This window comes from Takifugu flavidus, chromosome 13, assembly GCF_003711565.1.
Source record: "Takifugu flavidus isolate HTHZ2018 chromosome 13, ASM371156v2, whole genome shotgun sequence".
Lineage (NCBI taxonomy): Eukaryota > Metazoa > Chordata > Actinopteri > Tetraodontiformes > Tetraodontidae > Takifugu > Takifugu flavidus.
Genome location: NC_079532.1, coordinates 3,733,477 through 3,746,451, shown reverse-complemented (window position 1 = coordinate 3,746,451; position 12,975 = coordinate 3,733,477). Strand labels below are relative to the sequence as shown.

The 12,975-nt window shown below is 43.6% G+C and overlaps 1 protein-coding gene across 1 annotated transcript in view; it reads right to left on the bottom strand.

Moving 5' to 3' along the window:
* The window catches only part of LOC130536350 (neural-cadherin-like), a 71,759-nt gene that overhangs the window by 39,969 nt on the left and 18,815 nt on the right, over nucleotides 1-12,975 (bottom strand). The window contains exons 2-6 of the mRNA XM_057052221.1: nucleotides 10,497-10,694; nucleotides 7,638-7,863; nucleotides 6,613-6,817; nucleotides 5,192-5,303; nucleotides 3,473-3,722 (exon numbers count right to left, since the gene is read on the bottom strand). Coding sequence (XP_056908201.1) covers nucleotides 3,473-3,722; nucleotides 5,192-5,303; nucleotides 6,613-6,817; nucleotides 7,638-7,863; nucleotides 10,497-10,694 — 991 coding nt within the window. The remainder of the gene's footprint in view (nucleotides 1-3,472; nucleotides 3,723-5,191; nucleotides 5,304-6,612; nucleotides 6,818-7,637; nucleotides 7,864-10,496; nucleotides 10,695-12,975) is intronic.

The following is a 12,975-nucleotide window of genomic DNA, read 5'->3' as shown; positions in this document are numbered from 1 at the left end:
GTGGCACAGAGACCGGGGGTGGTGATGGACTGTGGACGTTGGAGGACAGGAAGATCAAAAATGGGGGAAAGAGCAGTCGAGGAAGAGGAAAAGGTGACAAAAAATAATGCTGGTGCAGAGTCTGAAGCACAAGATGATGTGCAGGAGAACGGCGGGAAAGAGTGGGAAGGAAAAGGAAGGCTGGTGGAGGAACAGGATGGAACATGGCGGCGGGGGGGGGGGGGGCACGTCCTCTCGGGCTGATTCGTCAGCACAACTCATCTGCTACAAGATATTTTGCGGCATCCTCTTCTAATGTGTAACTCTGCGAGTCTGTGGAGGTGGGTGCGGGAGGATGGGGGGTGTCTGTGGCGAGGAGTCAGAGGTGATTGATGGTTTACAGAAGAACGCTGATGGGTGATTCATCTCCACGAGCTGCGGCGGTCTCTGTGGCAACATGAGTGACCTGTAATCTGTCACCAGACTCAGAGGCCATCACTGGTGGGTACACACTCCCGCTGCTTCTCTTCCTCAAGCATCTGCCTTCATCTCACTCATCTATGAGTACAAGATACTGCTGCATTGCTGTCTGTTCACCACTTGTTTGCATTTTTCCACCTGTCTTACCACGACGTTAGCTTGTGTTTCAATTATTCCAACTCCTCTGCTACAGCGGGACTCTCCCGGTTGTCATGGCAGCTATCTCCGACTCGGTAAGCCCGTGATAAGATGCAAACTCTCTGGCAAAACCACGGAAATTCTAAACATCGCTGTGTTCTAGCAAGAGTATTTGTGCGATTTATTTTTTTGTTTGTTTATCTGCCTATCTGACTGGCTCTCGCTGTCTAGCTGTGCCTGTTTTTGCATTCTCCTCTTACTCAGCCTGCAGCCATGTTTGCTTGTGATTTTCTCTTAAGTGATATCTTTGTCAGTCTGCATCCGCAACTCACACCTGACAACGTAACAAAGGTATGCAGCAGCTTTTCGTGAAGGTCGTTGAACATGATTGACATGACAGCCAGCAGACTTGGTTGGGGGGAATAAATACGGTTGGAGCTGCAGTGACAGCTGCTGCCCACCCACACAGATCTTTGCCCAAAAAAAGGCGGTCAGGGACACACCGAAATCGGACCCATATGTCAGTCTCCAGTCCTTATGGAAAAGCCTAAAATAAAGCTCAGACAGTGCAACGCAAAAGTTCAGGAGTATCCATATTGAAAAAAACAGCAACGAAAAAAAAAAATCACAGTTTTGATGGAGATTTGAGGATTGCTTCTTCCTCTATTCTCCTCAAGTCAAATATCAGTGTCCTAATCTGGTCAGTGCACTGGCAGTCCCAGTATATCTATAATAGTATTCATTTATTCGTGATGGTTATCATCAAACTATATTGTAATATTTTCAAAGCGTGCTGTGAAGAGGGAAGTCATGCACACATCCAACATAAATAAGTCATTCACTAGGGGGCAGTAGAGGCTACATTCTTAGAGGCTCTGGGTTTAGTAGCTGTAGTAGAAGAAGATTTACAAACCAGTGTTAGCTTAGCCGCCAGCATGATGAACATGTTCACTATGACTTTTAGCTTCTTAATGTTTACTTGAGGTAAAATGTCACCACCCAAAAGCACCGAAGAGTTGACTTTATCACCAAGAAACTGCTGATAGTGAATTTCCAGCACATTTTTCTTTTTTTCACTGATCACCCTAGAGAAGAACCCTCTTCGATGGTGTGTGTTAGTCATGTAACAGCCTGCTTAGCAATTTGATACTTTCTTGAGAGAGAAACTGGAAGCTCAAAGATGTAAATTTTGACTGCTGCAGGATTCTGTGGTCCATGAGTGTGTTTGGTGCCAAGGGCAAAGGGTGATGGGGGGAGGGAGGGACAATGGAGATAATGCAAGATATCAGAATGTAAAAAGAATCTAAACTTTGATATTCAAGCAATTTAACTGTTACCGCAGCTAGTATATGTGATATCCAGGTTAGCAGGAGAATTCAATTAGAATCTTAATAGAATGTAACAGAAGAGCTTATTGAAACTGACAGGAATAGTAATAACATCTGCTGGCTCATTAGTTCATATTTTAGCTTTAAGTGCTTAAGTTTTCAGATCCTTTTTCCTCCAAAGAAATAAGACTGTGGATGCTGACAGAAGCTGAAAAGAACAAAAAAAGAAAAAAGAGAGAAAAACTGAGCAGATCAAAGTGAGCATAAATTTTGCACATATGGTAAGATGGCCGCACACAAGAGGGATAGCCTGTGTCAATTACCTCACACAGTTGTGCACTGTGAGTGTCAATTAGACGTTTTTCCCCCCTCCAAACATGTCCTGTCCTTAGCTGTGTTGCAGGCTTCCTAATCAGCAGAGCGAAAGACGGTCATTACCTTTCTGTTTTTCTGGGCATGCAAAGACTTGCTGACCTTCAACGTTACCGAGAAATGCCAATAGAAGCAGGGAAATCTCATCCTGGTGGCCAAAACAAGGAGGAGGGCTTTGCAGAAAATGTATATGTCTAAATGTGATTTAAGGTTGTTTCCTCCCCGAGCTGGACGTGCTGCTGCTGAAAACGTGGCTAAAGGGCAGCTTTGGTATTAATCCCATTTGTTTGTGCTGTCAGGTTATTTTTTTTAAACATGCACTATAGAAAGTGAACCAGCAAAAGGAAAAATCACTGGTGAATTCTCTCTGGGTTGATAATGTGACACATTAATATTAATCCCGTAACGCGATGTCTTTGTACACGTTTTCCATTTCCCACTTTACTACATTTGGATTCCAAGCATCCGCCTCCTCTCTTGCGGGCTCTCTTCTAGTCTTTTGGCTCTAAATCTGATTCCCACATCCAGTGCAATTGCTTAATTTCAGATTGTATAATGCTGTGACCTCAGCGTGCCTCTGTGAAGGTGCTGGCACGGAAATCTTTAAATTCCTGTTTCTCATTTCATCTATTTTACTTCCATGTGAGCAGAGAAGTGCAGAGAAATGCAACTCCTTCAAGGCAACACTTTAACAATTAAAGGACAACTTAACAACACATTTTGCGCCTTTCCTGAAGCTTATGAGCTGATTTGTAAGCGGGCATTGTCGTAGCTACCTACAGTCACAATCCAACTGTCTTGACTGCAGACGGATAGAATTTTTCATCCTTTTTATGGACTCACTGTGGCTGTATTGATGCACGTTGACGCCATGTCATGGCAGGACTCTGGCTATCAAATATTATTGAGGTGTGCAACTGACAGAAAGGCAGGTCTGTGATATGTGATGTAATGACATATGTATCTGTGATGCAACAATCTTGTCAGCTAAAAAAAAAGCTTGAACATTTTCACTACAGCAACAGTGGTAGATGAAAGGTGTTTACGTGGACAAAGCAACACAAAGAAAAAATTGCAAAAAACCCACTGATATCTGTTATCTGTCCTCACTTTTGTCAACAACAATGGCAGAAAAAAGCCAGCAGATCTGAAGGGTGGGTAACGACAGTACTCACACAGGCTGGGAAAACTCGGGGGCCTCGTCGTTGATGTTTGCCATCCTCACGCGAACCGTGGTGGTGCCAGAGTGCGGTTCGTTCCCACCATCTGTTGCCATCACCACAAACTCATAGAGATGGTTGGGCCTTTCGTAGTCCAGGCGGCCCGCGGGGAAGATGGTCCCATGTGGTGAGATGCTGAAGTCCGGGCTCAGGGTGTAATATGTGAGCTCAGCGTTTGACCCAGAGTCACAGTCCGTTGCCAACACTGTAGGGGGTGGTGGGGTGGGGGGGGTTGAGACATCATCACCATCAATTTACAGTTGGCTGAAAAGGAGCCAAGAGTTGATGAATATGTTGTCATTTGTGTAGATCATTATCTGTTTATGGCCTTGCTAACATGTAATAGATCATAGGTTCTGACAGCCACAATTACCAGCAAATAAACTGGTTTGGGCCCCACCAGGAGCAGCAATCATTTGTAAGAAATGAGCGAGCAGAACCCGAGAGGACCCCAGGAAGAAGATTGCTTTGAAATGACCTGATTTATATATAAATATAAATATGTGGAGAAAAAAAAGAAAAAGTTATAGAAAACTCAGAAGAAACGCCGCAGTTATGATTTTAGGTAGGTTTGGCTAAGCTAACTGTCTGCTTCGTACTTCTCTGCAGGCTGGCTGCTTCATTATACTCGCATAATTATTTGTTTTTGGTCAGTTCAGTGTTTTAAAGCCTGTGCACCTCCATCCTTCGTTTATTTGCAGTTTTATTTTTAAAAGGTTTCAAAGACACTTTTTCAAACTGGCCAATTTTCTATCAGCTCCAACACAGTCGCTGTTCCTTTCAACCTTGCTGCCACCAGCGCTGCGTCATTTTACCCGCCAGGCAATTTAAATCTTTTCTGCGGCTGACCTCAGATGATAGAGTTGCAGCTTTTGTTACTCGCCGGTATCAGAGCTGATGGGGTAATGGTAACTTCACACAATAGATGCCTTTACTCCCTGACATTTCTTTAATGAGTTATGTAGCCGGGCAAATTAAGAAACAGAATCTTTTTCCGTCTCTTTTTAATAGATTTTGGGTTATCCGAGGTTTCTGAAGTCGAATATTTGCCGGGCCATTCTCTCTGCGTTGGATAAATAAGAAACTTCCTCATCAGTTGACCTTGTAGAAGTCTCTCGCCTCCCTTTTAAACGTGACACTGCCGAGTCTTTATTTGTCAAAACAGAACCGAGTTTACTTTTCTTTCCCGTCCTCTGGTGCTACGTTTGATTGCATCGGCTGCCATTTTCTCTTGCCCTTGATTACGCTGTGCCAACAGTCGGTGCCACTCCGGGCTGCGTAACCCCATGTTTTCAGATTACATTTGTTCCATTTTTCTCACAAGGGAATCCGGCTCAATCACCCAGCAAGAGATTCACAACAAACAATCTATCGTGTAGTCACCCGTGGGGTTCAGAAATCCCTCAGGTGCTGCAACATTCCACAGAAACTCAAGCCTGAACACAATTATTTTGGCCTTGATTCACTTGGGGTTTTTTTTGTTAACGCGGAGTGCTTGTGAATTTAACAGACACCATTTAGACACCCGTCATTCTGAAACTCATATTAATAATTTGGAACAATAAATTTTATGCTTTTTTTGTGGTTGCAAATTCATTATCAATAATGGTAATGAAAAAGTGGTTTTGTTTGAGGTTTCTTCTTTCCTTGTCGCTTTGGGTGTCAGAATCTCACCCTGCAGAAGGGACGTGGCTGTCGTCACCGTCTCGGGAACGCCGTCCACGCTGTAGATGGACTGGAGGAATTCTGGGACACAATCGTTCTCATCTGTGATCAATACCTGAACCTGTGATGGTGGAGGAAAGAGCCAAACATGGGGACAAAATCAGTTTCGCTTGATTAACCCTCAAAACCATACATTGTCCATTCCGTGACATGAATCTGACCTCAGTTGTACCTTCTCATTTTTTAATATTGTCCCACACGTCTTTGCCTCGTGTCGGAAATAGAACATTTCATGAGAATGTGTGTTTTTCAACAATGGCCCTGAGCCGCCCTCCGCCCTGCACGCTCTCTGTCACCGCTGTGTGTAAAGTGTGAAGTGACAGCTGAGTAATAGTCTTGAAATAGCTGGGATAGGTTCCTACCTCCTTCTCTGCAACACACAGCTGAGCAAAGAGCGATTTTACCTTCTACAGTATAAGTCTGTGGTAAGAATTCAGTGTCAGACGTGATAATTGTGCAACAAAAATCTTTGAATCATTTATTTAAATTCTGAGTTCATGAATACTTCATTATGAGATATTCACTTTCAGATTTTGAAGTTCTCGGCTGCCTCAGACTCAGCGGATCTTTATTTAACTCATGATCATTCTCACTTCTGCAAAGTGGAGCACAGAAAGGAGAGGTGAGAAGTCGTCCTTGTTAACTTTTCAGGCCTTTTCCACTCCCCTCTGCCCATTATAAAGAAGGGATGTCTGTTATAGTCAGCACTGAAATCAGATCAGTGCTGTTAATTCAGACTCTGTCAGCCCGAGCGAGCCACACGTACTTCAACAGTGGTGAAAGCTGGTCAGTCTGACAGCTTTGGGGATGGCCAATGGGAATACGCAATGGAGCAAATGTCAGCAAAAAAGATGTTGTTTTGCACTTCCATTCAGCTCCGTAAGTAAAAGCCTATGTTTCTTGGGGGCCTGGTCTCTTTTCATATGAATTCTTGGCTTATTCAGTCCTCGGTTACATCCTATTGATGTCTTAGTCCATCCATAAAATTGCAGCTTCTTTGTGTATTCTGCACTAGGAATCATCTTCTTGAAGTCAGCTGTGGTCACCACAGCACCGCCTGGAGCTGCGGTCAGTCTCACTTGTTTTTATATTGGGTTTTCCAGAAGTTTTCTGTTAATTTGTGTGTTTAATTAGTTTCTCTTTACTGAGTTCAGGTAGTGATATCTTTACTTCCTGTCTGTTCTTGTCTTCCCTCGGGTGTGTTTCAGCGCCTGCCTGCCGTTTTTCCAGTTTAATTTTCAAATTCTCAATTAAGATGCAGACTGTGTTTGACTTTAAAGAAATAATTTTAAAATGTTGAGAGTCTTGTCCTAAAGATACAGTACTGTAATTAATGCTTGTTGCGGGTGTGACGCTGTCTTTAAACCGACCTCGGCTGCAGCGCTGAGGCTGCTCGAGTCCTCGCTGGCTCGCACCATCAGCAGGTACCGCCGCTGGTCACTCTCATAATCCAGCGTCCTGGTCAGGCTGATCTCCCCCGTCTCCGATCGGATGCTGAAAAGGCTGCTGGGATTGATCACTAGGCTGTAACTGATGGGCTGCTTCTGGAAAGAAATTGCGTACACCACCAGGAAGCTGCAGAACAAAATGGCCAAATCAGTGACTGTATGGCCCAATAATCTCATCCAATAGTCAGAAACTTTATTTTATTGTAATAATGTGTCCATTCTAGAACATATCTGTGTTTTAAAACATGCTGTACATTAATGTGAACATTAACGGGTCAGCCACGACCTCCTAGGAGACCAAACTCAGGAGAATTTGCAGCTCTATACTGGCCTGTTCTATAATGACAGATGATGCGGTGGAAACAGTTGCTCCTCACATCACCTCAGATGTATATAAATTATAAATAAATGAAAATGATGTCTTGTTTATCATCAACATATGCCGCATAATTATGCCCACTCATCTTGAATAAACCCTTCTGATTGTCACAGACATCAGTCTGTGTGCATAAATAAGGACAATATTGAATACAATTACTCCTGCACCCTTCACACACACACATACATACAAACAGATCCTTGTACCTCTGTGAGGATTTTCGTAATCATAGTAAATTCCCGGCTCCTTACTAACTGTAACCATCCCAACTCACTCCCTAAACCGTATCCAATTCTAAACCCTAAAACCATAACTTATCCCTCAAAAAGTCCTTTAAAGGTTTGGTGCCAAGCAAAATGGGCCCACTTCACAATCACGGGCCCACTTTGCTATTAAATTGAGGACTTTGGTACTCAATATGTATCAAATACAAGGACACACACACATCATTGATGACTGTTGCTGCTTAATCAATATCGAGGACCCGCTGTGACAGTCGTGGACTTGTGTCTGTGTCACATTCACGGCTGATTATGTATGTGAGTGTGGATGAGAGCGAGGCACTCACGGCTGTCCTTCAGGTGTGTTCTCTGGTATGGAAATAGCATAGCTGGCATTCGTAAATTGCGGCGCTCTGGCTCCGGCCACCACTGAGAGCATAGCGGGAGTGCTGCGGCCGCCCAGGCCATCCAGGGCCACCACGCTTAACAAGTACTCCCTGTCCCTCTGGAGCTCCAGCCCTGTGCTCACCACCTGGCCCGACTTCTTCTCCACTGAAAAGCAGCCGTCGCCGCCTGCAGGGAGATGTGAGGAAATTATATTCTAGCGACTGTTGCACAAGGTTGAAGAAGAAGGTTGTAATTTTGTCTGAGTTTATTCAGATTTCCTTTATTTGTCCCACAGGGAAATTCTACGGAGCAACAGCAGCAAAAACACACAGAGGAAAAGACATTCAGGAATGCAAGGATAGAAAAAAAAACAATAATAAGTAATACTAATAATAATAAATACATCATACAAAAAATGAAATACGAATAGAAAATATGTTAAAAATATATAATAATCCAAGATAAATGGATAATTTGTCTTTTTGTATACCAGAGAGGAGATTACTTGAAGATTATACATCATTAGAATATATAATATTATTGAAATGGATATATCTCTGTAAACTCAATACAGCATGTTAGTTCACTCATTTAAAGACATTCAAATGGAATTAAAGCAGGTGCTTTAATTAAGCCTCCTGATAGTTGAAGTGCAGCACATCGTTCTTCTTCTCATGCACTCCACTGTGACACACCCATTACCTTAAGGAAGCAAAAGTTTTAAAATGACTTTAATTTGCTTCTGTTTTATGACTCAGCACACTGGTAGTTATCAAATAATCCATTTAAGCAGGTCTGCAGTAATTCAGCCAGTAGATGCTCAAATCAGTGCAAAAACAGTAAAAACACAACACATCAAACAATTTTCAGCTCCACCTGACACAAGCAACTTGACATATTTGGATTGTGGAGGGTTTTTTTTTTACCTTTTCAAACTTGTACTTGGATTTTCCATAGTGCACTTAGTTATGAAAATTGCACCCTCTTTCAAACAAAAGTGAGTAATTACCACACCCACACGTGCTTCCTAATCCGGGAATTCAACACAACACAACTTATTTGTTTGGTGTTCAGTTGTATACATCTGATTTACTGAGTTAGACTGATATATTCTTGACATTATTTATCTTCCAAGATGGGGTTTTGTTCAAGGTTGAGAAAAGGGATATCAAATAAGTCAAAAAAATAATGTCAGTTCTCCAACCTCATTTTATTTCATTATTGTATGCCTAATACATGAGTTGGTAGTCGGTAGGTTTGGTAGTTTGACACCCCCAGAGCTCTATACATGCTTTGAAATAGAGTGGGTAGCTTACTTTTTTTTGAAAATTAATTGAATGATTTTTTGACGGGAACAATAAATTGCACATAGATTTCCATAATTATCAACCGCTACCACAACAAACTTATCCCTTCAAACTTAATTAGCATCACTAAGTCAGCATCTGGCTGAAGATTTATAATCACAGTCAGGCTGAGTTATACTGCAAACAATATTCCAGTAAATCTGACCTTTAAATGAATATTAATCAACTTCATCTTTTCTCTCTACTGGGCATTTCTATACATGTTTAGGAGCATTTTCTTATTAATTCTTGAGAAAATGGTTCAGGAGGTGAAACTGACCTGAGTTTTTGAACCAGGAGTACCTCTTTGAGTTCAGTTGGTCAAAGTTTTCCTGAGAGACCACCTTTCAGTAATGGAACACTCCCACAGACAGATGGTTGCCACAACAAAAATACATCAAAATTCCACCCACAGATATTGCATTAATATCTAAAGGGGCCCAAAATGATAAACACTAATACCCATTTGTCATGACTTTGTGATGCGATGCTTTCACTTTTACAGCGAAGCACGGTGCTGGCGGCATCCTGCTGTGAGAGGGAACAGACGCTGGACCTGAGATTCGTCCTCCGACAAGACAAACCAGAGCTCACAGTCAACACAGGAGCACTTTAAGAACAACTAAATCCTTGAATCCTTGACTAACCTTGAGCAGCCCAGCCAAACCCCTGACTCGAACCCAATCAAGCATCTCTAGAGGGACCTAAAGATTGCTCTCCACAGCATCCCCACTTAACCTGACAGAACCTTGGAAGAATGTCTACCTGTGCAAGGCATGCAAAGCCACAAGCTTTGCACTTTTGGTCTATATAGGGCATCATTAAATGCTATATTAGACTTTCCTAATGATCAGCTGTCAAACTTAAAGTAAAATATTTGAAATTCCACTTTACTGTTCAGAAAATTCCTCAGTATGGTCCCGTCAGGCATGGCTACCTTGTGGTAATAGTGATTTATCTCTCATAAGGGAGCTGTGCAATAGACTAATGTGAGTCAGAGGCAAGTGGGAAGTATTTTGCTAAGTCCCCTTGGCAGGATTAGCTCATACCCTCCCCTCTCTGACATACCAACAAAACCTCCATCCCCTCAACCACCGGGGGGTCGACTTTTCTGGCAGGCATCCAACGGTCCACTGTCTAAGTTTTAGTGTGTGAGCCGATGCTTGTGTGCATGAATCAGAAAGAAGCAGACAGATAGACAAGAGTGCATAAATAAATGTGAGAAGGCCCCTGGCTACGTGTGCGTGTGTGCAGGAGAGCGACGGGGTGACAGAGACAGAAACTAATGGACATCTAAAGAGTGTGTAACTGCATGAATAAATGTGCAAACACCTGCGGCAGTGTGTCTGCGGTGGTTATCCTGCTGTATTTATTGCCAAGGCTCTGAAGTGTAACAAAAACACAGGCTATTTTAATACCACCCTCCTTCTATATATACATTGAAGGTAGAGTATGGACAAAAAAAACACTCACCGTCAGATAAAAAAAATTCCACCTCTCCACTTCTGCCTTCATCTGCATCGTGAGCCTGCAGCTGGTAGACAAACGTTCCTGCAGGGGCCTCGTGGGAAACCACGGCCAGGTAAGGGTACGGCTTCATATCCCACTCGGGGATGTTGTCGTTTACATCAGTGATTTTCAGCCTCACCTTGTTCAGATACCAATCTGGACCTGTGGGATGATGCCGAGAGAGGACGAGAGGGAGAGAGAGACGGAATGCTAGTTAGTGAAAGTGACAGCTGTCTTGTAATGGTGTGTACGGAGGAGAGACAAGGCGGCCAGGGGAGTCTGGAGCCCTGACGAGTCAGAGTGCAGGTACACGGGAGATGAATCTTCTTTAGCAGGCGGCAAATCATAACCCTGCAATATTAGAGTGAATTTCTGTGATTTGTGTTTGTGCAATGTCAAAGCGATCTCAATAGCCTCTGCTAGTTCTAGTCAAAGTCAATTACCGCGCCACGCTTTTGCTTGACAACCTTTTGGCTTCCTCACAGCTTTTGGGCAGTGATATGAGTGGATGTCATTTGGTCGGTTCAGGCTCACAAAGTGACGTCCGTGTACACACGTCCCCATTACCTGATACCAAGATGTCACCCACACTCGCCATCAAATCTGAGACCATAACTATTCACACGCCATCATGGCTCAGAGCAGGTTTCCAGGCGCTCAAGGTTCCCACGGGATGCAGCATCAGCCACGTCTCATCTACCTAGCCTGTGAAAGGCTACCTTGATAGTTCTGCAGGGGCCGTAGGATGACGCCTCGCGGCTGCCGACTTTTTGTCGCCTGTGCACTGCATCACTGGAGTGAATAAGAAGATTCCGGGAATCCAATTATCAACTCAGTAACCCTGAGCCAGGCCAGACAGTGAAAGTGCACACAGCAACACCGACAGAGGAGCTCTGCGCAACTGCGGCACGGTGTCCGACAGAAGTGTGGCGTGATCTTCTGTAGGAGGTGATTGAATGGAATCCTTATCCACATTAAACACAGTGACACATTCTGGAAATAATAAGAACAAACATCAAAATCCCAATGCTGTCAGCCGGGGTCTGAGGCCCACTTTTTTATTTCTTTCTTGTTGCGCAGTAGCAGTAAGTCGCAACGAGCTACGGCAGCAGAGTACTGGCTTTGATATCACGTCAGCGTGGCATGAAGGGGTATCAGAAGTGCTGCCAACCAGTTCAGCGGGCTGCCATCCATGGAGACCATCTGCCTTTTCCCAGACAGGAGGAGCCCCCTGCCAGGGCAACACACACACACAAAAAAATAAAAAATACAGCACAATCGCAACAATTTGACAAACAGCAAGCCGTCCCGCTGCACCCAGTCCAAAAATACATTTGACATCACTGAAGTTACTGTATTGCTTTCTGCCACCGCAACCCCCACCTTCCACCTCCCCCTATCATAAATACACACCAGTGCACACTTAACACAAGGAGGTGAGTTACCCAAGGGCTGAACGTAACTATAGATTTCAAATCCCATTATGTAAAAGCTCCCCTGTGTGTGTCCAAAGGCTATAAATGTACTTTTTAATCCAAGACAAAGGCAGCAGGAGCCGGACGTTTCCCTCCACTGTAGCTGGACGCTGACTCAGCAGATGTGCTGTTTCTGGACTGATTTCTCTATAGAATGATCAAACTAATAAGCACCTCTATTATAAATCATTTTAAAATGTTATAAGGGCTACAAATTAACCAGAATGGAGGGGCATAAAAAATCTGAAGCCGTGAACAGAAGGCCATTTCGTTTTTCCTGAGCCGGCTTACAGTTGAAGGACCCGTTTTGATGGGAAACACAATGTGTTGCACCCCAGACCGGCTCTGGAGCGTGCACAACCGCAACACAATAGCTCTAAAGTGTGTGACACCTCCTAAAAGGATTGTTAGAGGGATCATAACAGAGGGGAGAAGAAGCTAGAGGGGGAGAATTAATCTAGCTTTCTCGCCCAGGCTTTAAAGTTGCTCTGCGGAGGAAAAAAGTTCCGACTCTCGTCTGACGACAGCTCGTTCCGGAATAAATAGCCGCTGCCGCGTTGGGGCAGAGAAACTAATCAATGTTCAGATGCTATCTCCGAAAATGTCAGCAGCAGCAGTTTATGCGGTTTAAGTCAGATCATCCTGCCCTGTAAGACTGAAGAATGCTTCCGTGATGAATAATAAGGAAGGATAAAGCCTCCGTTTTATCGCAGGGAGCTTTAGAAGGCACTTAATCCAAAAAGAAATCAGCATCCCAGCATTTAACATTTAGTTGACTATCAAACCTTAATGGGGAGCAGACACAATCCTTGCTTTTTTCCTGTTTGCGTCTCCCCCATCCGTGTCTCTGTGGTAATGCTAGTGATGATTTTACAAGGCTCCATCTAATTAGCTTGTTACAGAGAGACTAATCAGAAGTGAGGCAGATAATTAGAGCCCATCAGCTCTGGGATGATAATGAATGCACT